This window comes from Magnolia sinica, chromosome 9, assembly GCF_029962835.1.
Source record: "Magnolia sinica isolate HGM2019 chromosome 9, MsV1, whole genome shotgun sequence".
NCBI lineage: Eukaryota > Viridiplantae > Streptophyta > Magnoliopsida > Magnoliales > Magnoliaceae > Magnolia > Magnolia sinica.
The window spans coordinates 83,840,903-83,867,427 of record NC_080581.1 but is presented as its reverse complement, the minus strand read 5'-3'; the positions used below and the strand labels follow the sequence as shown (position 1 = coordinate 83,867,427).

At 39.6% G+C, this 26,525-nt stretch overlaps 1 protein-coding gene across 2 annotated transcripts; it reads left to right on the top strand.

Annotated features, from left to right (window-relative positions):
- The first annotated feature begins 1,009 nt into the window (after positions 1-1,009).
- On the top strand, positions 1,010-25,884 carry LOC131255899 (uncharacterized). 2 transcript variants are annotated; one of them, XM_058256826.1, is made up of 16 exons: positions 1,123-1,592; positions 3,359-4,110; positions 6,965-8,560; positions 9,999-10,388; positions 10,480-10,551; positions 10,780-10,860; positions 11,021-11,058; positions 11,645-11,732; positions 11,815-11,964; positions 14,181-14,372; positions 14,470-14,549; positions 14,869-14,941; positions 15,026-15,127; positions 16,769-16,874; positions 18,904-18,991; positions 25,062-25,884. In XM_058256826.1, exons 1-16 carry the CDS (start codon positions 1,217-1,219, stop codon positions 25,246-25,248), a joined length of 4,371 nt encoding a protein of 1,456 aa, XP_058112809.1. In that variant the 5' UTR covers positions 1,123-1,216; the 3' UTR covers positions 25,249-25,884. The 2 variants fall into 2 exon arrangements, with proteins under 2 accessions (XP_058112810.1, XP_058112809.1); XM_058256827.1 differs by lacking the exons at positions 18,904-18,991; positions 25,062-25,884 and adding an exon at positions 18,458-18,881 and having other exon boundaries at positions 1,010-1,592.
- The last annotated feature ends 641 nt before the right edge of the window (positions 25,885-26,525 follow it).

Here is a 26,525-nt window from a genome sequence, read left to right as displayed (position 1 = left end):
GGAAGGTATGTGCGTGAAACAAATACCTTTAAAAACAAAATTAAATTTGATGTTGCTTACAGGGTGTTTGATGAAATACTTATAAAACTGCTGCTGCTGTTTTACAAACAATGAGAATTTGAAAGTGCAGTCCATGTGTTTGTGAAAATACCACATTGGTGAACTCGACTTGAATTAGCCTGAGTTGCTAACCGAACCGAGTCGAGCTGGCCAGTTAGGCTTGAAGACTGAGCCAAGCTCGAGCTAGGTCAGCTAATGGCCGAGCTGAGTCAAGCTGTGCCAAGCTCAACCCGGTTCAACTCGTGTACACCTCCGATCCCAACCCAACCTGACTCAAACTCGGGCTGGGTCAGTCGGGTTCGGGTCAGAACCCAATTTGCAGCCGCCTCATCAGGTAGTTATCTGTAAGTACTTGGAAGGCATTGGGTTTTTTCTTCCTTCAAATAAGCTAAATTGGAGGGGTTATATAAGATAACCTCCGAATTGCTCCAACTATATGGGAAGCAGATTGAGTCCTGCCCCCGCCTGGACCCTAATCCGTCCAGGCAGGGCTATGTGGGGTCCACTGTGACGTATGGATTTTATCCAATCTGTCCATCCATTTTTTCAGATTATTTCAGGGTATCAACCCAAAAATTAGCCAGATCCAAAAATCAATGAACCACACAGTGGGGACTGCGCTCCCACCATTAAAAAGTCATTTAGAGTGTAAAAAGTTTCAGATCAATCTGGTATTTGTCTTTTCACTTCATCCGGGTTTATATGACCTTATTAATTGATTCGATGGCAAATAAACATCACGGTAGCCGCTAGGAAAGTTTCAACGGTGGGTGTTATTATCACCGTTTTTTACTGTGGTGTGGTACACTTAAGATTTTTTATAAACCTAATTTTTGGGCTCATACGATAGAATTTTATGCAAAAATGGATGGACGACGTGGATGAAACTCATACATCACGGTGGGCCCCACAGAACCCCGTATTGGACGGGTTATGGTACGCGGGGCAAGACGCAATCCGCTTCCAACTCCTTCCCCAATCAACGAGGGCATTTTGGTCAGTTCAAATATTTCAGCCCTCACCTTTTAAAATCTCATTTTCCCGCACAAACACCTATCCAATAAAAGCCCTAATCTCATTTTTAAAATTTTTTTTATTTATCCAAAGCTACAAAATCTCTGTCCGGAAACTCCTTCCCATTTCCCTGCATCTATCGATGGAATCGAAAGAAGGATTTGAAGATTTCTACAACACGATCGAGCCGAAGCGGTCCCGCCGTGTCAGTTTCGCCGCTGACATCACATCTGTCCACGTCTTCGACCGGGACGAGGACTTCGACTCCCCGCCTGATTCAAAATCCAGATCCGAACTCGCTAAGTCAGCCCAGAAACAGAGCAGAGAAGGAGATTGCACCCCCGACGGTGGTGATTTGAAGGAGCCGTCATCACGTCGTGATGGTGATGATGGCGATGGTCATGATCATGGGCATTATGATGATGGTGATGATGATGAAGATGTCCGGGAGCCTTTTGTACGGAACATGGATTTTTCGTCTCCCGGGAGCACTGTGGGGTCTGCAGAGTCAAATGACGGTAACGGTCCGATTCTTAATTTCTTTCCCTAATGTGAAGATACAATGTAGTTCAAGATTTTGTTTGGGGCAACGAATTATACACGTTGGCCCACTTTCTGCTGTTTGTATGGTGGGTCGTCACTCCATGATTCCCCATCAGATGATCCTAACTGTCTGATTTAACTTCTGCTTACTGTGGACCATTGCATCAGTTGACATTTTCACCAGATAGATAGGATTGTCTGATAGATGGTATCAGTGCATGGCCTATCTCATGATGGGGCCCACAAGACAAATGGCCACATTGAACAAAGGAAGTGTTGTTTCTCTCGATAGAGCATCACATAACACCCTTTTCTATTATTGTCATCATCATTATAATCTTTTTTATTTTCTAGCTAAATGGTTCATTAATGGGGAGGCATATAGTTCGGTTTTTATTTCGAACGATTTAGATTGTATATGGTTCTTGTGATGATTTATCCATGGTTGACTTGTTAGAATGTATGCTGAAATGTGCTAAGTTGCCACAATTATTTGGAACATACTAGCTGTTGCTACATTGCTAAATGGGAAATAATCCAATTTAAAATACTGACAGCTGGGTGGAGCTAAATGGACAACGATGGAATGTGGGTCTGACTCAGCCTTACTGCCACCCAAAAATGTCCAAGTGAGTGGGGGACCCCTCTCATATCACAGTTTGATTGACATTGTTAGGATTCAACAATACTGAGGGCAGGCTTTATTGATTGGAGAAACTGGATTTTTAAAGCTGACCCACATTGCAAAGGCGAATTTATGATGGTGATGACTATGTTGTTGATGATGACTATGGTCATGATAGTGATGATGATGGTGATTCTTGCTGAATCTTTATGATTTTTGACCTGTAGAGGCCTGCTGAAATATTCGCCTTTATGTTTCATATTTAGTGTTGAAAAATGCCGGGCAATCGATACAGAATGTTTATTTGTCATAATTATTGTGGACAGATGGAGACCTTTGGTACATTACCAATTGGGAAATGATTCGCTGTGAGACATCAAAAGCAAAAAAATTGTAATTGGTGAATTTTTTCAGAGGGTGATAGGAAGTGAGGAGAATGCTTGATCACAACATCTCCAAAATGTCATAGCCGACTGGGTGCAATTGATCATTTTGCTTACTGAGTTTCTTCATTTTATGTTGTGTCCTTAGAGGACAGATTACGCTGACTGACATGACTACCTTTTTGCTTATATGAATTACCGTAGCCATTGGAATTGTGATTCCTTTTTTATTTTTTATTTTTTTAAAATAAATTAATGATTTCATGCATATTGATTTCTGAATACAATTTATTAAGTTTCTTGCATGATAGAAACATCACTATATTCTTTTCCTTCCTGTAAATTATAAATGTGACTTTGATCTTGAGCTAATTTCTTGGAAAACCATGAAAATGGTTACTAAGATATTTGACATGACAATTGTCGTTAAGGTGGGAAGTTGGCGATCTCTTGAGCTGTTAATACTGACATTAGTAAACTGCAATTCACTGGTATCGTGGTAGGTTTACATGTTTACGGTGCTTTTTATTTCTTTCACAGTGAGTTAGATGTATTCAACAAGTTATCCCAAAAACATGGGATCATTGCAACATACATCCTGCTGTTTTTATCAATATCAACGAAATGTTGACCCATTTTAGTCCCTTTATTCGTTGAATTTATAAATTTCTTTTTGCGCTGGTTGAGGTAAACAGCTGATTGGCATACAATTGAATCTGATGTGTTCATGCAGAAGACAATTTTTTCGGGCCTGTATCGGCAAGTTTTATAAGACCAGGACGGTTATCCACCGAGTCTGCTAACTCAGATGATAATCCTGATGTTACTATGGATTCCACGGCATTCTCTTTGCATTTTCGTAGTCTCATGCAGTCAGATGAACGATTGAACAACTCTGGAGGAAACTTCAAGACGCCAACTGGTGTTCATCTTGCATTTGAGGAAAAGACACCCACTGGAGATTCCATGCCTACGAATGCTGGAAGTTTCATGGTTCTTACTGGTGATAAGAAGCTGATCCCTCAATGCATGTCTGATGGAAGATCTAGTGGTGGCGGTGATTCCAATGATATGAGCTTGGTAGTTGAAAACCCAGATAAATACAATTATGGAAGACTGTCTCCCAGTTTGGATGCTTTGCTGTCTGAAGGTCAGAAGCATGTGCAGCTTGTCTCCATTTCTAATCAAATCAATGTGCCAAATTCACTCATATCTCCAAACACCGGCAATAAGCTTTCAACATTTGAGCATAGGAGCAAGCTCGAGGATCTAGAGAATTCTGGCAATGCAAAAAAACTCAGTATTGAAGGTGACACTGTACCAGCTGAGGTGCCTTTTGATGCCAGCAATAAATCGTGCGATGTAGATGGTGGTTATAGGACCATGAATATTGACAAGACATGCCAGTCATCTGTTACTAAAGTGACTCTGCCAGATGATAGAGCCATTGGGCATGGGAACCAGACGCACAGTGAATTGACTCAGGTGAGAAATTTCTTGCCTCTTGTCTCTTGTGACGCAGCATTATTTCAAAACATTGGAATGTAGATATGATATGGGGCTCCATTTGTGAGTAAACAGAGTTTATGTTAGTTTTCCATTGGTCATCATCATCATCATCATCTAAGCCTTATCCCAACTAATTAGGGTCATACATGAATCCTTTTCCACCATTCCACTCTATAGGGCCATAACTTCAGTCAGGCCATGGGTATTTCATATTGTTTGGATTCATGTTGGAAGTTAAAGGCATAAGTTTGACATTGGCTGCCAACCTAATGCAATCCTTCTCCTTTATCTGGGCTGACCACCAACAATGAGAGCATAAAACTCCCACAGGCGCAATGTAATAGATTATTACATAGGTTGATTACAATCAAGCTATCTAATAGCCTATTACATTGGTTGATCACAATCAACGAGTTCAGTTTTGCATTGGTATGGTTGTTTTATTTACCAAATATGCTGTCATGCATGTCTTCATGGAATATATTACCGGGAAAGGCTTCCTGTTTTCTTAGAATATACTTTTTAAGTAACTCAAATTGTGTAAAACGTCGAGTATTGTCGAACGAATCCCCTGTATAGATACAGGACAGGAGAACACCCTCTTTGGTAAACAAATTGGCCATCTAATTTGTCTCCCTTCCTACATGGTAAACGAAATGTTGAGCCTGAAAGCGAGATGAATTAGGTGAGAAAGTCGGACTCTCTTTTATGCCTTTCTGAAACATTTAGCTTTGCCTTGAATTTGATTTACATTCGTTGCTTCTTTCCAGTACCTGTTTACAGGTTTCTTTCTTTCGTTCGGTCAACTAGGAATAGTTATAAACATCAAACATGTAAAGTTACAGAGCTTGTAAAAGAAAAAAACTACCCAGGTAAGCTCCAAAGTTCAGCAAAGATGGGATCCTATTGTCCAGCTCACAGGCAACATGGTTTCAACTGTGTGTGTCCAAGAACCTAAAAGAGTGCAATCTGCAAAGGATCTCCAAAATATCTTTGAAGGTGGCCACAACATACCAAGAGGGGATAAACCATTGACGTTATCAAAGGCCCACTGGGGTACATCTGCCACCACTGTATATTGCTGTATCTTCCATTGCCTAGACAGGCTTTGCTAGTCCTGGAAACATTAGACTGGATGGATGTTAGGAGGCGAGTCGAGTGCTCCATGTATGTCTTGGACCAATTAACATGAAACTGCAAAAGGTGATGCAAAAGGTGTGTGGGCCCCAAATCACATGGATACTGCTTCACACGAGCCACCCGCCTCACATGGGTGGGGCCCCGGTGAGAAGTCTCGAACCCGTGACCCTCCGCTTTGATACCAATTTGATGCAAGACAATTAACCACTTGCTCTAAAAGCTTGAATTGATAGAGCATGACGAATTAATTCCTTTATCTCATAGCCCAGGCCCCACATCTCATGGGTTAGGACCTTAGCTGAACCCCCCTCGTGGGCCCCAAATCACATTGGTACCGCCTCACACAAGCCATCTGCCTCTCACGGGCCGCCGACCGGGAGTGTGTCCCCGCATCCCACAGGCTACCCCACTAGAGCCCGGTGTGAAAATGCCCTTGCATTAAAAGGCCTGAGTCTTGACACCTATCATATGTGGCTTAAAAGTGCTCTTTTTTGCTGCCTCTGCAACCCCCTGCTCACAATTCTGATGTTAGACTTCGTACTGTTGAAATTTCAGGTGTCCCTCTTAAGCTCCTCCAAACATCTGTGAAGAAAGTAGCCACTAATAAATTCCCTTTATTCCCTCTGGGTTCCCTATCTTTCCCACAAGTTCAAAGAAATTAGGGGCAGTAAATGCTGAAGAATGACTGTGCATGTTGGTTGAAATGCACTGATAAAGAAGGTTAGTCATTCCAATGGTCAAAGGCGGGTAATTGCTGCTTTGAAAGTGAATTACTTGTAAAACAAAAGCAAAGTTTATTCTTCATTACAAACCTTCAAAATAAAGTGGTTTCTCACATGCAAACAGAGAGATGCCACTTCCATGTTGAAAGCAAGATTAGACCTGCTAGATGATTCCCCAATTCAAGGGAGATCATCACCCAGCCTAACGTTTCTGTTTTATGCTTCTCATATTCCTCATGCATGGTCTTGTTCTTCTTTGAAAATCTAGGCACTACACTTTGTCTGTCACATGAAGCAGTTTCTTATTCAGTTTGAAGTCCTTAGTTGCAGGATCATTCTAACTAGTGCTGCTCCTGCTTCGAATCACGCTTCGGACTCCCACTGCCACTTCGAATTGCGTTCGGACTCCTGCTCCTGCTTCCTATGGATTTATACTTGTTTACATTTTGAAACAGATGCTCTTCCACACCTGAGTCTGTTGCTGCTTCACGTCATGCAACTGTAGACTAAACATTACACATCCTGTAAACACATTTGTTCTTAAAGATGGTACTTTTGCTCCCTGCATCTGTTTGTGAGGTGTTGTATGCTTATCATTTTATGTCAGATGTTAGCTGCTACACTGATTCACAAAACAGTTGACTGCCTCATTTTCTCATTTTAAAGTGGTGCATGGGACACTTCATATTTGAAGGCTTGATTGCATGCTATTTTAATGCCTCTTCCCCCTTCTTTCTTTCTTTCTTATTTTAGATTCTTTTGTTGTCCTTCTGCACCATTTGACACAATTGACACGTCAGTAGTTGTTTCATCAGGATGTTTGATAATCGATGTATGATCAAGTAGCATGGGTTAAATAGAAATTGCGTATTTTCTCTAGAAAATAGTTCTTTGAGCCCCTCACCTAGATTTTAAGGTGTTGGGCCAATGGTTGATACTTGTTAACATATTTGCTACTTCAACTGCAGGGCACGTTTTCTTGCATGGATAAGGAATCATGCAAAGATACACCTGAAGCAGGTCAATCCCTGTTTAACTCTGCTGGAAAAGTTGGCACCCTCTCATCTCTGGACAAAAACTTCTCAACAGACCTGATCATGCAACATGATTGTGGACCTAGAGGTTATGTTGGAGATAAAACAGGGGAAAGTACTTGTTTTTCAACTTATTCTCCTGTACCTTTGACAAAAATTTTGACCTCAACCCCTCCAAACAGTCTGGAAATATTGGCAGTGTCTCCAAAGGGAAAAAGAGATACTCCTGATTATAGTAAGAATGCTGATCAGGACCCTCAAGCTCCATCTCCAGAATCGGTATGCTCTTTGCGCAGTAAACGTGAACGTCTATTTCATGATACTGGCGTTTCATTCACCAGCGAATGGATGTCTAGTCCTTTTGTCAGAGAACAACCCCATTCTCCTCTAAATAATGAAAGTATAAGTAATGGTGGGATCATATCATCTATAAAGAACCGCATCTCAAAATTCAAGACTTGTGGAACACAGGAAGTTGAAGTTGAAACCTCCAAGCCATCATTATTGGGTCTTGCTGATAATCCCTGTCTATTTGAGGGTACTCTGGATGAAAACATTGAAGATCCTAGACAGAAACCTGTTGATGTTTCTGTTGCCGGTGTAGAGGGGCACTCATTAGATAATGCTGAAAAGAACACCACAGTGGAAATTGCAGTTGGAACGCATGCCTCCAGCAGTGAGACTCCAGATAAGCTTATAATATCGAGGCCGAGTGGAGATAGCGGAGTCATCTTGCATGATGGAGAACTTAAAACACAGATGGGTACAAGTACCTTCTCCAATAGCCAAAATAATAAACTGACTGCTGCATCTGTTTCATCCTTTGAGGTCTCCGGGTTAGAAAAGAATAGGGAACTGCAACCCTTGATTTTTCACTATCCCATTGAAGGAACCATGTCAACTCCCTTAACTCACTCTCCGCAAATACAGACAACAGCTGAGCAGAAGGAGATTAAGCAAGTAGCTGCTACTCCTAATAATCTTGTCTCCTCTTCTGTCAAAAGGTTGGACCAGAAAACATCTGCATCAGGAGGGCTGAAGGGAATTCTTCTAAGTACTTCAAATCAGCAGAGGCTAACTGATAAGCTTGTTATATCCAGCCCGAGGCAACAAATGCAAGATGCAAGGACTGGATCTAATGCGGGTCTTTTGACAACAATATCTGAAGGCATTGTTGAGTCAAGTTCATTGCTCAAGGAAAACAGAGAATATTCCACAATGCCCTTGACCAATATTAACTCTAGTGTAATGAGAAGTGTTGGTAAACGGAAAGAAAGAGAATACATGGAGTCCTTTCTCCCTGACTTGCAAAAGGAGTTGGATGCTACTGGTTCTTACCAAACTCCTTTGCGTAGTAGAGTGACACTGAACTTTCACTCTCTTAGCCAAGACAGGAACTTCCAAAGAAGGATGGACCAAGCTAAGTTAGGGGAGATGCTCTTGCCTGAAAGGCAGCTGAATGCTTCCTCTTGTGAGTCTGCTCCTCCGGAGGTCTCTAGGAGGGTGGCAACCCAAGCACAATCTGGAAAGGTTATTCATCTCTCTTCCCATTACTCATGATCTTGTGCCTTCATTTCAGTTTGTATAACTCTGCCTCAAGAATATTAATGGCTTAATGTGGAGCTGGGGGTAATAGGAAAGAAAAAAGATTTTGGCTTGTAAATTGGTCAGTCCCCTTTATCTTTTAAAAAATAAAATCCAACCATCAGACTGAGCAGATCCTTTTAAAAAGTTGGTGATCTGTTCAAGTTGATATTCAAGTTCTGTAGTAACATGTCATATTAAAATTTAAAAGGAAATACATTTTCTAAGGGACTGTTTGGATTCGTGGAAAGCATAAGAAAGGAAATAATGTTTCTTGGGAAGCCTTATTTCCAGGAAACTGTGGGAAAGGAAACATTGTTTTCCTTGTTTGTTTTGCAACTGTTTGGCAAAACCAAAAAAAATAAAAATAAAATCTTTCGAAAAATTTCAAGGTATAACTGGTGTATGCTACATTGGCACATGTGGGATGCTTGAAGATGGACAGTGGATATGTAGCATATGCGAGTGCTTGAAGCTGAATTGTGGCATGCGTGGCACCTATGAGGTGCTTGAAGCTGTACGGTGGTACATGTTACACAAGACACATGTTGGCACATTTGAAATGAGGGCACTTAAAACTAGATGGCATAACTTGTTCACACTAACCCCATGGCCACGTGGCATGTTTGGAGCAATTGAAGATGGATGGTGTTACATGTCACCGTGGTGCATGTGGGGTGCTTCGCACATGTATGTAGCAAGAGTGATGAATGGCGGTACACGTGAGACATTAGCACATGTGGGGTGTAAGAGGAGATGGATGGTGGCACATTATCACTTGTGGGATGCTTTGCACATGTAGGGTGCAAGAGAAGATGTGGTGGCACATTAGCACATGTGGGGCAGAACGAAAGATGGACAATGGCTCATTTGGCATATGTGGAGTGATTGAATGTGAAGTGATTGAAGATGGATGATGATGCATTTGGGTTTAACCGTTGAGAATCCCATTTTCCTTCCATCCTGGGAAAATGCCTTTCTTAGGAGTGGAGGTGGGAGAATAAATTTGTTTATTTCCAATGAAGATAGAAAGTGGGAAATAATGTTTCCCACAAATTCCACAAAGAAAGGCTTGACAAACAATGGGAAGTTAGTTTCATGGTAAACAGTGTCTCCTTTTGCTTTCGGTTCCAAGAATCCAAACATGCTCTAAAGGATAATGTTTTGCAAAAAAAAAATTACAATTCACCTGGTGGATGAAAAGCCACTTGAGTATTTGGTCCTCAATTTTATATAAATATGGTACTTGTTTTACAGAAAAAACCTTATAACTTGTCTGAGTACCAAGTCTGATCACTGAGCTTCAAACTCACGGTTTTAGAATGGTTAAAGAGGGTTGTTGGTACTTGGCAGTATAAGAAACTTACACTACTGTAGCATGCAGAATTTGGTAGGAGTAGTTCAAAGTGCCTCTTGGAAAGAGATCTATCATCTGACAGAAGGTGATGGCCTGCAACCCCTTTCTCGGAAGGATACAGTCTCCCCTGAAGTGCTTCAAGGGTTGAGGGAACATGACCATAGTGTTGGTAGCAAAAGTTTCCACATTTTACGGAGATCATTGTTCATACCCGAAGTTGATGGTTCTGGAAGTAGTCCGCATATTTCATGTGTGGAGAAAGAACAGATGGATGACAATGGAAGGATCAAACAGAGGCCAAAAGTTGTGGCGAAAGTGGGAGGCAGTGTCTCAAGATTTCATTCTGAGGATCATGTGGTAAGCAGCAATGAGGCAGACAAAATTGGTGGTGAAGCATCTCTGAAGCATTGGAGTGACGTAAGTGTATTATAAATTGCTTCATTCCATGGCTTTTCATAATATTTAGTTTTGTTGGGGCCTCTGTAAATGCCAACTTCTCATATTGCAGGTTTTCTCAAAATTTTCTGCAGCAACAGAACAACTGTTACCAACATCAACTGATAAACTCAGTACACAGGAGGTTTTTTATTTTCTTCTTTTTAATTCTCCTTTTGCTAAGCATAAGATTATCTCTTCTTTTTAAAGAAGCAACGCTTCTTAGATCATGAACATAGGATATGGAGGCATGTTTGTACTAGCATTTGTTCACTGTGTACATCTCTAGGTACTTGCAAGTCTTGAAAAGTGTCTCGTGCAATGTTTCTTCGTTGTTTTTCACACATCACCTGAAAATTGTTCTTGTATGTAGATTGGCATACTGGAAGATATGGTGGGTGAGCTTCAGAAAGCTAAAAAGTTTGAGAAGTTATGCACTGAAATTAAATCTCAGGTCAGGTAGATGAGCATTTGTGTCTGTCTTGGGTTCTACTCTACAATTTCAGCTAAGCAAATTTTCCTAGCCAATTGCTTCTTCACTGAGCGTATGGAAATCATAGAACTGAGTTGTCTGCAACTAATACTAAAGCATTTGCTGACTTTTCTGTTTGCAGAAAATGCATCATCATCCGGGCAACTTGCAACAACAAAGGTAACATTCTTAAACTTGTTTGGAAAGCGAAGTTCTTTTTCATTTACTCTTTAGGTTTCATTTGGATGTACCTCCATATGTCGGATGCATGGGGTGCTTTTCTGTCCAAATTAATATTGTATGCCTCCTATGTTGGATTAAATACTTCCAACATCATTGCAGCAGAGAAAGAGGAAATACCAAATAATTATGAGAAAATAGGAAATGCCAAATCCTTTTTGATGCACTTCAATCTCTGTGCCAACCCAAGTGAGTGGATGGCTTTCTATTTCATTGAAATATTCAATTGACTCGTGATTCAGGGTACATCCAAATGCAGCCTTAAGCTGTCTTGTAGAAATGAACAAGGGAAAGGTTTGCTTTAACATGGCAAATTATTATTATTATTGTTGTCGTTGTTGTTATTATTATTATTATTATTTGATAGGTAAGTTGGGCCTGAGCCCGAGTTTGAGTCCGAGTCCTCAATGTTGATATTTGCCCTGTCTACCATTGAGCTACGGGCTTGAACCCTACTACAAGTGATGGCTTGAACCCCTGTTTTAACATTACAAATGCCAATCCTGACCAGTAATTGATGGTGCAGAGTGGCTGAAGCGACATGGTTGCAGCATATGCTCATGTATGAACAGGCAAAGTTGCAGCTACTACGAGTGAAGCGAGACAGATTGCTTGTAATTTCTTCTCGTTCGTGCATTTCATGATTCTGAAATTATCATTTAGTTTACCAGTTGACCACTCTCTTTTGGTATGCAGAAAAATGCACAACAGTTGCAATCGGGAATTCAGGAGTGTCGGAATATCCAATCCAATACATTGCGAAATCAAGTACCTAGTACACGAGACGTTCAAAATAAGGAGAGATGTGTTCAATATCTTTCAACTGAATCTGACGGTGATAATCAGGTTTGTAGAAAGATCCTGAGCTATCAATGGAAAAAGATCTTAGCTATGGATACATTTCTATGCTTCATTAGGAGTATTGAGCACTTGCTCATGTAACTCAATATCCCATGGCCAAGGCTCATCTAATGCTCATCTCTAACAGGTGTTTGAGAAACATATTGATGGTTGCTCTCATTGTATTTCTTTTCCACTAATTTTAGATTATCATTAAATTTCCTAATGCTCGTTTGGAAATGACAATGGTTAAAAATGTGTTAGAATTAATTGGAATTTAGAAAGCACCAGTAGGTTTGAATGCTGTCAACTTGTTTATGTCATTACTATACTTTTACTAACACAACATAGGCATGTAATAACTAAAGTAATCTGGAACATGATTTTGTCATGCACTATCTCTACTTAGTCTCTAACCATCCGATCGATAGCTATAGAAATGAGTGATCCGTATCAATAATACTGGAAAAGGTCCAATCATTGATATGTATTTATCCATCGTGTGGGGCCCACCATTATGGCCCATTCCTCTGAACTTGCTTTGATTGGATGATCCTAACCATAGGATTAATTGCTATAGAAATGAATGATCCATATTGATAACATTAGAAAAAGTCCGATCGTTAATGTGGACTGTTCATCATGTTGGGCGCACCCTTTATGGCCCATCCCTATCGGATGATCATAATCATCAATTGACGGTTTATGGAAATTGATGGTCCATATTTATTATACTAGAAGGGTTCCTATCATTGATTTGAACCATCCATTGTGTGGGGCCCACCCTTTACTGCCCATCCCTCTCAAATCACTTTGATTTAATGATCCTCACCATCCAATCAGTGGCCGGAAATGGATGGTCCATATTGATTATTCTTGAAAAAGGTCTAATCATTCATATGGATTGTCCATCATGTAGGCCCCACCCTTGATGGCCCATCCTTCTCAAATCACTTTGATTGGATGCTCCTAGCCATTCGATCAATGGGTATGGAAATATGTTTATTATGCTGGAAAAGGTATGATCAATGATATATATCGTACATATTGTGGGGCACACATTCAATTACCAAGCCTTGTCAAATCACTTTGATCGATGATCACAACCATCCATTTAGTGTTTGGGATAATGGATGGTCCATATTGAGTATACTAGAAAAGGTCTAAGCACTGATCACCTATTTGGGAGTTTGGGACCCACTTTCACCTTCACTAGACCCACCAACAAGTTTTTGGGACCCATTAATCATGTCTATGAAATCCATTTATAACCTAAATGATGGACCCACATATGACTTTCGTGGCACCCTTACATTTATAGAAGCTAAAACGTGCCGGGGCTTGGGGGGTCCACTCTTCATATGAAAATTTTAATATGTTGCCTAACGAATTAATTGCTTTTCCTACTTGTGATCCAAACATGTTTTTTATTTTTTATTTTTATTTTAAACATAAAAGGCAATTCCTGGCAAGAAATTATTTTTTTCTTATTCATATTTATCAATTGTGTTTATTTTTGCATAAGCAATTCTCAATTACAAATTTGTTTATTAGGAATCGATTTTGCACTTGCAAGAAGTAATGCCGCATGTGCTAAGAAGAAAGAAAATCAAGTAGAACATCTCATGAGTTCATGAGAAGTCTTAGAAATTTGGGAGGTATTTTTCATAAATCAAAGCTTGATCTAAAAGATATGGGAAAAAAGTGTTCAAAGAGTTTCTCCCTGTAAAATTTTCCACCTTCAGATGGGTGTTAAAATACCTGAATTTTCCTTATTTTGAGGTTCATATAAGCATACCTCAAAACTTCTTTGGGTGGCATGTGCGCCTTGTTAAAGTCCCTTGATATACATTGATACACCATCCTCTAATGGCTCAAGCTTTTAGAGAAAATGGTGATTTGACATGGTATTAGAATAAAAGGTCTCGGATTCAAATCCCGGGAGCAGCAAATATGCCTTCCTAATATATTCTCCCATGGGGGGCCGTTTAAGGTGTGAGTTGTGAGTGTCCCTCCACCCTTATGTGATAGGTATACATACGTACATACATACATACATACATAACTTTTCTATTAGCTTGTCAAAAGCCATTTCCTATGAGTTTAATGAGTACTGTCAATGTGGTTGATGGATTGCTTTAACTTTTGTATTAGCTTGTCAAAAGCCATCTCTTATAAGGTTAATGAGTACTGTCAATGTGGTTGATGGATTGCTTTTCCAGGATGCACACCATAAGGTAACTGTGATGAGGAAAGAGCTTGGAGTGCTAGATGAAAAAGTAAAAAAAGTAATCAAATACTTCCACTCTGCTTGTAAGTTAAGAGGAGACCCAGGCTATGATGAAACAATAGTATTAGTTAATGATCATTTGCAGAAGCGAAATCGTTGCATACTTATTCACCAATACCTGAAGGTATTCCTACTTTGATAATGGTATTAGATACTGTACAAAATGTTGTCTTATGCCACTGATAGTTGACACCCGTTTGCATTCTGTGACATTGCATCAGTTATGGGTATTGGATGACATAGGGAGAAAGGATGATCACTGGAACATTGTTCTCAACTATCGCAGTCTCCTATCCCAAAGGTTTGATGATTTATCTTTCTTTAAAAATATGGAAACTGATATCTACACCAGTTCCTGTTGGTAGTTACATTTTTTCTACTTCTGTTGAATAAATGAGCAATGTACATTTGTACTTCTCTAATTCCAGTAGTAGGAATGATTGCATGTATCAAATACACAATGGTGCATATATCATTTCCCTGAAAAATTGAACCATTTTTCCAGCTTGTCATCAATCACTCACTATTACTATTACTATCATTATTTTTCTTATTGTTTTTATTATTATAATTATTATAATTATTCGTTTTTCAATTCTTCTATGCTTTGAAATTGTCAGGTCCACAAGAAATGATGGTCCAATTTCAAGTATAATCTCATTCAACCTTTTGAATGATGCAAACATCACGAAGGTAGGCACTTATTTTGCTTGAAACAGTGTGCCTCGTATTTCAGTGTTCCATTGTGATATTGTAACCATCTGTCTTGCCAATCAGACTTTCCCGAATCTGGATGTGTCTACGGCATTTGAGTTTGTTTTCAATACAAAGAATGACCACTGGCTTGGAAATTCAAAAAGTTTCCGTCAAGTGACAGAAGTAAGCTTTGTCTTGTACTTAATTCATACATTTATTGAATGCGCAGCTTTACTTTTTTAACAAAGAAAAACTTGTTATGCATGCCTAACTCTGGGTGGGCATTTAATGTCGGACCCAACCCTTCCAGTAACACCACAAATGGGCATTTCTCATTTATGTATTCGTTAATTTTTTTGGAAGTTCAACTCATTATTAATCAGGACTCAAATCGCCTGAACCCAATGGGCCAGCCCAGCCTGTTGTTACTCCTAGACCTAACACGTGGCAGTCGGGGTTTCACCGGAATCTCGAATGGATAAACCTGGATAACTGGATAGGGGACACTTGCTTTCATTGTTGGAAAGGGGGTTTTGAATGCTCTTTTTATTAGACTGTTGCTTTGTCTCTCATGATGAAAACATTTGGTTTGCTTCATGCATTTGTTCTTTAGTTTCTAATAAAGTGATCATTAATTACTAAGAAAGAGGTTCTAAGAAAGAGGTTTAAAGAAGCCCACCTTGTAAGATAGGGAGATTTTCTCGTCTTAGCAATCCTATTGTCCTGAAAAGAAAAGCAGAATGCTTAATTCTCTTCTCATGAATCTGATTTTGAACTCCCATATATTTAGAATTGGATAAATAGGATGATGGCGCCTATGATGTTGGGAAGTTGATGGAGTTCGCAAATCAGTAGCCTTATGTAGTTTCTATTTTCATATCATAATATGATGTTGTAAGTAAAATAAATGCCTTCGACGGAACTTAGTAGTAGCACCAATTGGTAATAAGATGAGGGCAAGTAGATTTTAGATGGTTTGGTCATGTGCACCGGAGAACAAGAACTGTGCCAGTTGGAAGAAGTGAGTAGGTTCAAGCTAAAGGACCTAAAGGGCAAGGGGAAGAACCGACAGGACGTGGCTGGAGGTAGTAAGTTAAGATTCAATGATCTATGGTTTAACTGAGGATATAGTCCATGATAGAGTCAAATAGTGGAACAAGATTTTGTAGTCAACCCCAATTAGTTGGGAGAAGGCTTAGATGACGATGAATATGATATTGCAAGTAGGACTGGATCTCATGTGCATTTTGCACCATTTCTTAAATGGGGGTGAATCATCTACCATTCATGCATAAATGTACATCATTACAGATGTCTTATTTGTGGGCCCATTTTTGTTGGTTTTATTGGTCATGCTCCCGCTCCTGCTTCAGACTTGCACTTTGGCTCCCAACTCCCACTTTCAAGGCTTTTAAACTTGTTAACATTTCAAAACTGATGCTTCCCTGCTCTCGCTTGTGAATCCTTTCTACTTTGTGCAACTGGTGTTGGAGCATATCTTGAAAACCAGACTTATTGGGCAGTCTGAACCATCTATTCTTTTACTATCCATTTGGACAGTTAAGTTTGATTTTCAGGATATGCTCTAGCCACATTGGAGCCCATGACTTGGATGTTCTGAATTGACAGACTTGTACTGTGCATGGTGGATGAGTCACCAACATTAAGAAATGGTACGGCAGATGCGCTTCGTGGTCTAGCTCTAAGACTTTGTTGCTGCAACTGTCTTGCATGCTTAAAATTATTGTTTGACTATGTTTATGTACAGCTAGGTAGAGGTTCACAATACAATACTTCTCATCTCTGGGTTTGCTGTTGATGCAGGCAACCAGCTTCCTATTCGGTAATCTACTAGATGTGGTCGAGGAAGTACAGATAGCTAGAATGGAACTTCTGAATTTAATCAGCACTAGCTTTCAATCTCCTTGTGGTAAGATATACTTCCTGGTGCTTATTATTCTCTTTCCCGTAGGCATGGATAATGGGCTACGGGTTACTCTGCGGTATTCTTATACAATATCCAGACCATTCATCTAGTGTGCTTCACCATTAATGGGTCACTGTCCAAACTTAGGCCTTTGGACGATCCAAAGAGCTTGGTTCGTGGAAAAGATGACTTACCACACATTTCTTGACCCTGCTCTGGTTGAGCGGTTAGGATCATCTAATTGGTCTGGTTTCCGGACCGTGGCTCAACATGTCATGGCCTGTGAGTTGAGCTCCAGAAGTTCTAAATATTTTCTGCCTGTCCCCTTTAGAATTCGTGGGTAGAAAATAGAAATGAGTGCAATCAGCATTTGTCACTGTCAAAAAGGGACATGCGGATGGGAATTCATCCAAAGGTTCTTATTAGAGTCAGCACCTATTTGGATCAATTGCTGGAGGGTTGGGCCAGCCACAGGTAGCAAATGCCATTCTGCTGTGGCATATATTGAATTAACGTGTTAAATTGCATGGTGGCATTGTTTTGAATTCTAGTGAACTCGTATACACAAGCAACTCGGGTGGAAAGCAACCAAATAAAAAAATTGTAATATTAGTATTGTTAGAAACCTCTTGTTGTACATTGAGTATTAGTTGGAAAAAGGATCTTTTTCTTTCTTTCTTTCTTAATTTATCTTCAGAAGTCTCTTTTCACATGTGGCAGGGTTAATGCGTAGGTGAATAGGAGACTAGTGCGTCTCTAGCTTCTCCACTAGAAATAGCTTAGGTACAAGTCTAGTGCCAGTAGTATGTGAGTAGCCAATGTAAAGTTACTATATAATCATTTCTTAGAATATAGCGCAACAACAGTGATTAATATGTATGTATGTAAGCGTGTAACATTTGCCCCTTTATAGCATGTAGCATAAGCTACATAGTGTTGAGCGTAAGCTACACAATACTTAATTTTTTTTTTAAAAAAAAAATTAAAATAATATAAAAATATGATAAAATTTACAAAATACATAGTCATACGAGTTGTTGACTGCGAATCTGGATCATAAACCACATTTTCATGCAAAATCTGTCTGGACCACAATTTGGATGGTCTGGACTGATCTAATGCAGTGCCATGTGTGATGGGGATGAGTTAGCACCAGTTTAAAATAGGTATTAAACTAGCATAGAAGAAACACCTAAAAAAAGGAGATTTCAGGTTGTGTATGCCACCTGTGCTACACGCTATGCTACGCTACATGCCCTGTAGCTTACGCTACCTGCATACACTATGTAGCGTTTTAGCTACGCTGCACCACATAGCAAATGCTACGTTAAGAGCTCTACCAAAAACACTGGTATGTATGTATATCTTTGCTTTTATTTTTCTTTCTATGTATTGGCTATTGTCACTCTCTCTGTTCATCTCCTCTTTTCTTCTTTGTTTACCATGGCGAACTGCCATAGGATAGCTTAAATAAATAAACCTAACTTTTACGACTGCCTCCACCTCAGAGCAAATCCTCTATGATACTTGCTGTATGCAGTGGGTATTTTCAGTGTGTTGTGTGTAACATCCACTCTGTCCATCAGGTGCACTCTTCTAGGTTAGGCCCTGGGCCGAAATCAGCTCAATCCACAACATAGGCTGGCCACCCTGCATGAACATAGAGGTTGCAGACTTGCAGGCATAATTTTTACCCATGGTGTGGCCCACCTGAGTTTTGTATCAGGTTGAGTTTTTGGACTGTACAGTGAACTTGAGAGTACCCACTCAATGGATGGAAGCGTGAGAGTCAAGCACACAACACAGTAGGCCCACAGAGCTCGGGTGTTTTACCTGCTGCATACAACAAGTGTTGTTTGGGGATTGTGTCCCTTCACCTATCCTCCCTCTCCCCATTTTCCTCTCCCCATGGCATTGCAAGTGCCAGCCAGCACTAGTATTGCATAACTACACTTATCTCTGGCATAAGCTCATGTTTAAATATATCAAGGCATGCATGGATGTTGAACTAATGATGGGCATGACTCTGCAGTTGGTCAGCTTGAACTGCAGCTATGTTTCATTGATTTCAAGACTGGCGGGAAGGTGACTCTTATTCTTGACATGAGTGGGTTGAAGTGGTAAGTTCAATACTATTTTATATTTCACTGCCCATTAATCATAAATTTGTAATTGAAAGACTATCCTGTCCAGTGGAATACAGGATTTCCTGGTTTTCCACCACACGTAGTGTCAAACAATGTTTGAAGTGTTGGAAAAACTGAAAATAACATTATCTAAATTTTAACACTAGGCTGAATCATGTATAAATACGTTGTCCTTAAAGCTTGATTCGCCCCCTTATCGATTGTTGATGGGTTACAGGCGAATTACTTCCAAGATAAGACAAGCCTTCTCTCTTAGATCCTGCGTGCAGCAATCACGAAGGGATCTACTTAGGAACTCGGTAAACATGGCTGGTCGTCTGCCAAACTTGATGAGTGGTCGTCTGTCAATTTTCTTAGAAGGAGAATTTTTTGGAGAGATCAGATTGAATTCTGTTGAGAGTTGTTGGAATTGATGATTCTGGACCAGGATGGTCCGGTTTATACAGCATCTTAGTGGACCGTTGCTAGGTGGTCATCAATGGTTCAGAATGTTTGTAAAATGTTTTTGACCGTTGACATTAAATTCCGAGCGTTTTAAATCGTTGGATCAAACGATCTGACTGTTTGATCATAAAGGCCCGCCTGTTTTCGGACCATTTCGGCCATTAAGGCTACTAGTCATTCTCAAAACGATCGATGGTTTTGGATTCATAAATCCGACCGTTTCCAGCAGCCTATAAGTGCAAAGTGCACCATCTAGCGCCACTACAGCCACACTACCCACACCCACGCTTGTGCCCGAGCCCAAGCGCGCGCGCGTTCTGGTGCTACACGCTGGAACATGCAAACCAAACATCTCATCATCCATTTATCCAAGTAAGAATATTACCCACTCAGCCACTTATAAACCACAACTTTTCTCCTACTCTTTCCAATGTGGGACTAAAGAAAACACAACTTTTCACTTGAAAATTTCAAAATCATTTTTGGAGGGAAAACAAAAATTTTAAAAACAATGTTTAGTAAAGATGAACTTAAAACCTTTAGTAAAGCTATGCCTCCAAGCGACTTTGCTTTTTGGAAAGAGGCCATTAATGATGAAAAAGATTCGTTTGTGTCAAACCAAATATGAGAACCGGTGGACCTACCTCCAGCTTCTAAGCCTATAAGGTTTAAGTGGGTATTTAAGAAGAAATATCACATTGATGGTACATTACAAACCTTTAGGGGATGTTTGACGTGTGGAATTAGATGGAATTAAGTGCGATGGAATTGATTTTTTTGCAATGATGACAGTGTCAGAGTTTGTCTACAAATCCCATGGTTTAGTAGATATTGTATGTCATGTTTGGATTGTAAATATTGAAAAGTTAAATCTAGGGTTTATTTGAAATCATGTTTGGATTGATATGTGGAATCAACAAAACCTACCATCCACGAAAGATACTGTTTGGAAATATCTCAGACTTTCCTATCATGTTGACTTCAACAAGTTATGTGGACCCCACTGTGATGTATGTGTTATATCCACACCGTCCATCCATTTTGCGTGATCGTTTTATGGCATGGGCCAAAAAATGAAGATCTAAAGCTTACATGGACCACACTAGAAAGCAGTAGAGATAATGACGTTGACAGTTGAAACCTTCTTAGGGCCCACCGTGGTGTATTTTTACCCATCACACCTGTTCTGTGGCCCCCAAGAAGTTTTCAACACTAGGCATTCAATCTTCATTGCTTTATGTGGTCTGCTCCATGTGAGCTTTCAATCTGCCTGATTTTTGGGCTCATGCCCTAAAATGATCTTGAAAAATGGATGGATGGTTTGGATATAGTCCATATATCATGGTGGGACCCACAAAACTTGCTGAAATCAGCGTACTCATGAGTTGGATCCGCACAGTGCATGTGCCGGATGGCTTGCTACATTTCAATTTTTAAATGGATTTGAAAAGCCTCTGCTACAAATCCCATGTTTCAAATGGATTCTTCGTAATCCTTCTCAATACACGACTCATTTTCCAAAGCATATATACCAACCAATTGTTGAAGAAAACAAACATGGTGTGGGATTTAAATGGTGGTATTTTCAATTCCATACCACTTAACCCCATCTAATTCCATGCGCCAAACGCCCCCTTAAGGCAAGGTTTTCTAGTCAAGGGTTTTTGACAGAATGAAAGAATTGATTATTTTGACACATATTCACCAGTGGCTAGAATAACATTAATTAAGATTTTATTTGCTTTAACATCCATATATCACCTTTATATCCATCAAATGGACGTGGAGACAACATTCCTGAATAGTGACCTCAATGATGAGGTGTATATGGAGCAATTAGAAGGGTTTGTTTTACTAGGAAATGAAAGAAAAATATGTAAACTCGTTAATTCTTTGTATGGATTAAAACAAGCACCCAAACAGTGGCATGATAAGTTTGATTTTAAGGTACTATCTTATGGTTTTGTACAAAACATTGCTGATAAATGCATATACTCAAAAGTTTGTAATGATTATATTGTAATCATATGTTTATATGTAGATGACATGTTAATTATCAGCAACAAAATGGAAGGTGTAACTAAAACAAAGAGGTTTTTCTCATCCATTTTTAAAATGAAGGATCTTGGACAAGTGGATACTATATTACGTATCAAAATTAAAAAGCATAATGAGAGTTATGCGTTGTATCAGTCTCATTATATTGAGAAGATATGTAATAAGTTTAACCACTTGAAATCAAAGAGGCAAAAATCTCATTTGATCAAAATATCAAATTAAAAGAAAAGAATTTAAAAGTAGTTATATAAGTAGAGTATGCTAGTGTTATAGGTAGTCTTATGTATGCTATGCAATGCACATGACTGGATATAATATACACTGTGAGTAAACTAAGTAGGTTTACTAGCAATCCTAGTGCAGAATACTAGAAAGCTATAAGCAGAGTTTTAGGTTTTCTAAAAGAAACCAAAGAACTAGGGCTATTTTACTCAGAATTTTCGACTGTGTTGGAAGGATATACCGGTGCAAGTTGGATATTGAGTACATGGGACAACAAGTCCACAACAGGGTGGATATTCACCTTAGGAGGTGTAGCCGTATCTTGGGGATCCAAGAAACATGCCTGTGTAACACACTCGACAATGGAGTTTGAGTTCATAGCATTAGCTGCAACTAGTAAATAGGCTGAGTGGTTAGGGGATCTTCTATTAGAAACCTCATTCTATGCGAAGCCTATACCGGCTGTTTCACTTCATTGTGACAGTGAAGCCATTCTAGCGAAAGCCTACAAGGGTACATATAATGGGAAGTTTAGATACATGTTTAAGACATGACTATATAAGGCAGTTGATTTAAGATGGAATCATTGTGATCTCGCTTGGCTGATCCTTTTACTAAACCTTTAACAAGAGATGTAGTAAGGACAACATCTAAATGGATGAGGTTGAAACTCTTCAATCAAAGTTTCGCCAGTGATAGAAACCTAACCCATAATTAGAAAATCTCTAAAGTTTGGGTTTAATGAGTAAAAACAAATCACTGATATGCAGAAAGCTTCAACACTAAATTTAGAAATAATCCCATCCAGGATGAAGAATGCTAGCCGTTACACAACTAGAGAGCTGAGTCCTGAAACTCTTAATGAAATTCAATCAATAAGACAAGTGTTTAAGTAACGGAAACACTGAAATGATTTCGCCTATATCAACGTAGAAGTGGTGCTATTTCTCATAAGAGTTCACTCGGGATCGTTCATGAAACAATATAAGTACATGGCTATTAAAAGTACTAAGTGAGTAATGTAAATGAACTCGCATAACGTAGATGCTATTATGTGTGTAGTATATTCAGTTGTGTCATTTAGGAATAACTGGTTCAAAGCTGCGACGTTTAGGGATTTCGACAAAACTTTAAAATACTTACACGAAAGAAAGATTTAATTCGTGAGATATCTTTTTCTATACATAAGAGCTGTCTTTTATCTCTGGCAGAATTTTCTACTGTTTATTTTAAAATCCAAGTGGGGGATTGTTGAAATTTTGGTTTTAAAAACAATATTAAAAATTTTATTTTTCCTCCAAAAATGATTTTGAAATTTTCAAATGAAAAGTTGTGTGTTCTTTAGTCCCACATCGGAAAGAGTAGGAGAAAAGTTGTGGTTTATAAGTGATTGAGTGGTAGTATTTTTACTTGGAGAAATGGAGGATGAGATGCTCAGTTTGCGTGTTCCAGTGCATAGCATTGGAATGCACGCACGTGCATGCATGCTCGGGCACATGCGAGGGTGTTGGCAGTGTGGCTATAGTGACACTAGATGATGCACTTTACACTTATAGGCTGTTGGAAATGGTCGGATCTATGGATCCAAAACCATCGGCCGTTTTGAGAATGACTAGTGGCCAAAATAACCAAAACGGCCTGAAAACGGACGGGCCTTGATGATCTAATGGTCAGATTGTTTGTTACAATGATCTGAAATGCTTGGAATTTAGTGCCAATGGTCAGAAACGATTTACAAACGTTCTGAACCATTGATGACCACCTAGCAATAGTCTACTACTCAAATGTTATATAAACTGGACCATCTTGGTCCAGAATCATAAATTCCAATAGATCTCAACAAAATCCAACCCGATCTCTCTAAAACATTCTCCTTCTAAGAAAATTGCTAGACGACCAATCATCAAGTTTGCCAGATGATCAGTTGCGTTTACTGAGTTCCTAAGTAGATCAGTGATTGTTGCACGCAGGATCTAAGAGACAAGGCTTGTCTTATCCTGAAAGAAATTCAACTGTAACCCATTAACAATTGATAAGGGGGCGAATCAAGCTTTAAGGGCAACGCATTTATACATGATTCAGCATGGTGTTAAAATTTAAATAATTTTATTTTCGATTTTTCCAATATATTTTCCCAACAATCAAGTCAAGACTCTGCTTGGATATTTGTCCTTTGATATACAAGAGCAATGTCTGTGTTTGAGAGTTTTGTCTATTTTCAGACGAATGCTGGATTTCCATTCTATTAGATTGACAAATTCTAAGGTTATCCATTTGGTATTAAATGATGGTCAACGGAAATGTATTTTTTATTGATCCAAAAACGTTACAAGTGTGGCCTAGTGTTTTATAATCTAAGTTATTTATCCGGTGGGCCCATCATAGGATGGGCTGTGCTCCAAGATCTTCCCTCTGAGATGATCCCAACCATCCGATTCGCGGCTGGAAAATTGAAAACTACAACTTGTTCCATATTTAATGGATAAAGCATCAGATAGGTTCCGCAATGGGAAAGATTTTAGGGGCATCTCCCATCCAAGATGTTTGCAATCGTATGAGAGGTTAGGACAACCAAAAGTATCCTACTTGGGTTAAGTAGATACTTGATTTTATATTGTATAATTCATGTATATCTGAAGTCTACCATACTGTGGAACTATGTTAATGCTCGCTGGACATTGTTTTTGTGTTATGCAATCCAAACCACTCAGTAGATGGGACACTTGTTGATTGGCTATAGCCCCCAAATCTTATCAAGTGGACGATTCTAACCACTAATTTTATTGTTTTTTGGTTCTTTTCAACTGTCCATAATATATATGTATACATTTGGCAATTATGTTCATCTTGTTGATGCCATTTTTAGATGTGGCACATCGACTAGTTAAGCCATCAGTTCAGTGCTGTGGATCTGTGAGTCCATGCAAAGATTGAGGGGTAGTGATGGGGCACACCATGCACCTCAAACATCATGCTATTAGTCAGAAATGTGAATGCACATCGAATCTGGACCGTCCAATTGGTTGGCCACTTAAATGTAGATCAATATCCACACCTAAAATGGCCTAACTTTTGGACACTTCTCAATGGCCAAAAAGGTCGACCGATTGGAAGTTCCGGACATGCAATTTGCGTGAAACTTCGAATGAGCCTCATTGAAGGTTCAGACTATATGTTGGACGTCCGGATGGTTGAACACATTGTCAAGCGACTGTTAACATGTTCATTAATGCAGTGGATGTTAGAAAAACCTATATGTATATATGATTGCATGATCTAGTGACTCTAGCTAACAACAGGATTATTTCTTTCCGAACAGCGCCATATATCCATCCGAGATCCTCCCATCTCAGCTGAAGATTCAAATGTCAGGAACACAAACAGCAGCAACTTTGCTCTCGTCTCAAATCTTCAATGCAGTTCAGGGCCTTAAAGCCGGATACCATTCAATGATCATTCGATTATGTCAATGTGTTTCCGAGGTGGTCCAAGCATCAACCAGATAGAATTCAGACAGCAAGATCTTCATCCGCCGCCGTGGCTCTTGTACATGCTCTCTCACTGCGTGACGCCATTTTCAGTTTGTTTGCACCCTATGGTAATCTGCAGTTTCATGGCCGTAGTAGTTTGGAAATGAGAAGTTCTCTTACTTCCTGTTTCAGGCATTGGTTCAAGCTCGTGACTAGTTGGGAGACTTAAGGCTTCCTAGCCTCAGCAAATGTAGCTAAGTGATCAGATTTGGTACATGTAGGGCCCACAATTCGTTGGCCCCACTGTGTATGGATGGTGCCTGAAACTTCCATAGATTTGAAGTTGCTGACCCTTTTGGGCAGAGAAAATTTTTGATACTCTGGCAGAAATTGATGGACGTTGCACAGCCACTCATATACATGGACGGTTTGCTATGAAGTAATTAAAGGTTGGTATTCAACAAGCAATTTTTCATGAATCAGAGATTGCAATCATCCAAGAGATGTTCCTGTGCTTCCAGAGCCGTCTTCAGCTACAGTGCTACTAGTTGCATCAGGCATGCAGCATTTCAATGAGTCTTATTTTTGCAAATGTTGCACAGAGCTTTCAATCAGTCCCCATGAATTAGATTACCACTGTAACAAAATGTTGTAGCATGAGACTTTTTCCCATCTGTCTCTCATGGCGTGCAGCATCCCTTTCACACCACCCCCACTGCGGTTTCTTCATCGTTCGCCCCTCAATGATTCTGTTAGGGCCTGCCCGGGCGGGGAAGAAATGGAAAAGCTTGGAATTACATTAAATGGAATTGCATTGGGTCACGTGCCAATTTCACTCTATGTTAGCAAGTTGTGTAGGTCCCACCATGATGTGTGGGCTATATCCACACTGTCCACCCATTTATCGAGATTATTTTAGGGCATGGGCCAAAAAATCAGGTAAATCTAAAGCTCTAGTGGAACCCACCATAGAAAGCAACAGGGATTGAACACTTACCGTTGAAAACTTCTTTGGGGCCACATAAGTTTTGGATCTACCTCGTTTTTAGGCCCATACCATAAACTGAGGTTACAAAACAAATGAACAGTTTAGATATAACATATGTGTGTTATTCTCAGTGATTTCAAATGATGGTGGGTATATCCATTCACTGTACCACCGTACCATCAACAAAGCATGACATGAATTTTATCCCATGGCAACAGGGGACAATCCCTGCCATGAGTAATAGTTATGTTTTTTAAATCCCATCCCACCTAATCCCTGCTAATCCCACCGCCCAGACAGGCCCTTAAGGGAAAAGGTAAAATTC

Bases quoted from the DNA above. Each gene is read 5' to 3' on its own strand.
- LOC131255899 (XM_058256826.1), top strand. From the start codon at position 1,217: ATGGAATCGAAAGAAGGATTTGAAGATTTCTACAACACGATCGAGCCG. The intron at 4,111-6,964 runs GTGAGAAATTTC...CTTCAACTGCAG, and splicing joins CGCACAGTGAATTGACTCAG to GGCACGTTTTCTTGCATGGA. The intron at 10,861-11,020 runs GTCAGGTAGATG...TTCTGTTTGCAG, and splicing joins GCACTGAAATTAAATCTCAG to AAAATGCATCATCATCCGGG.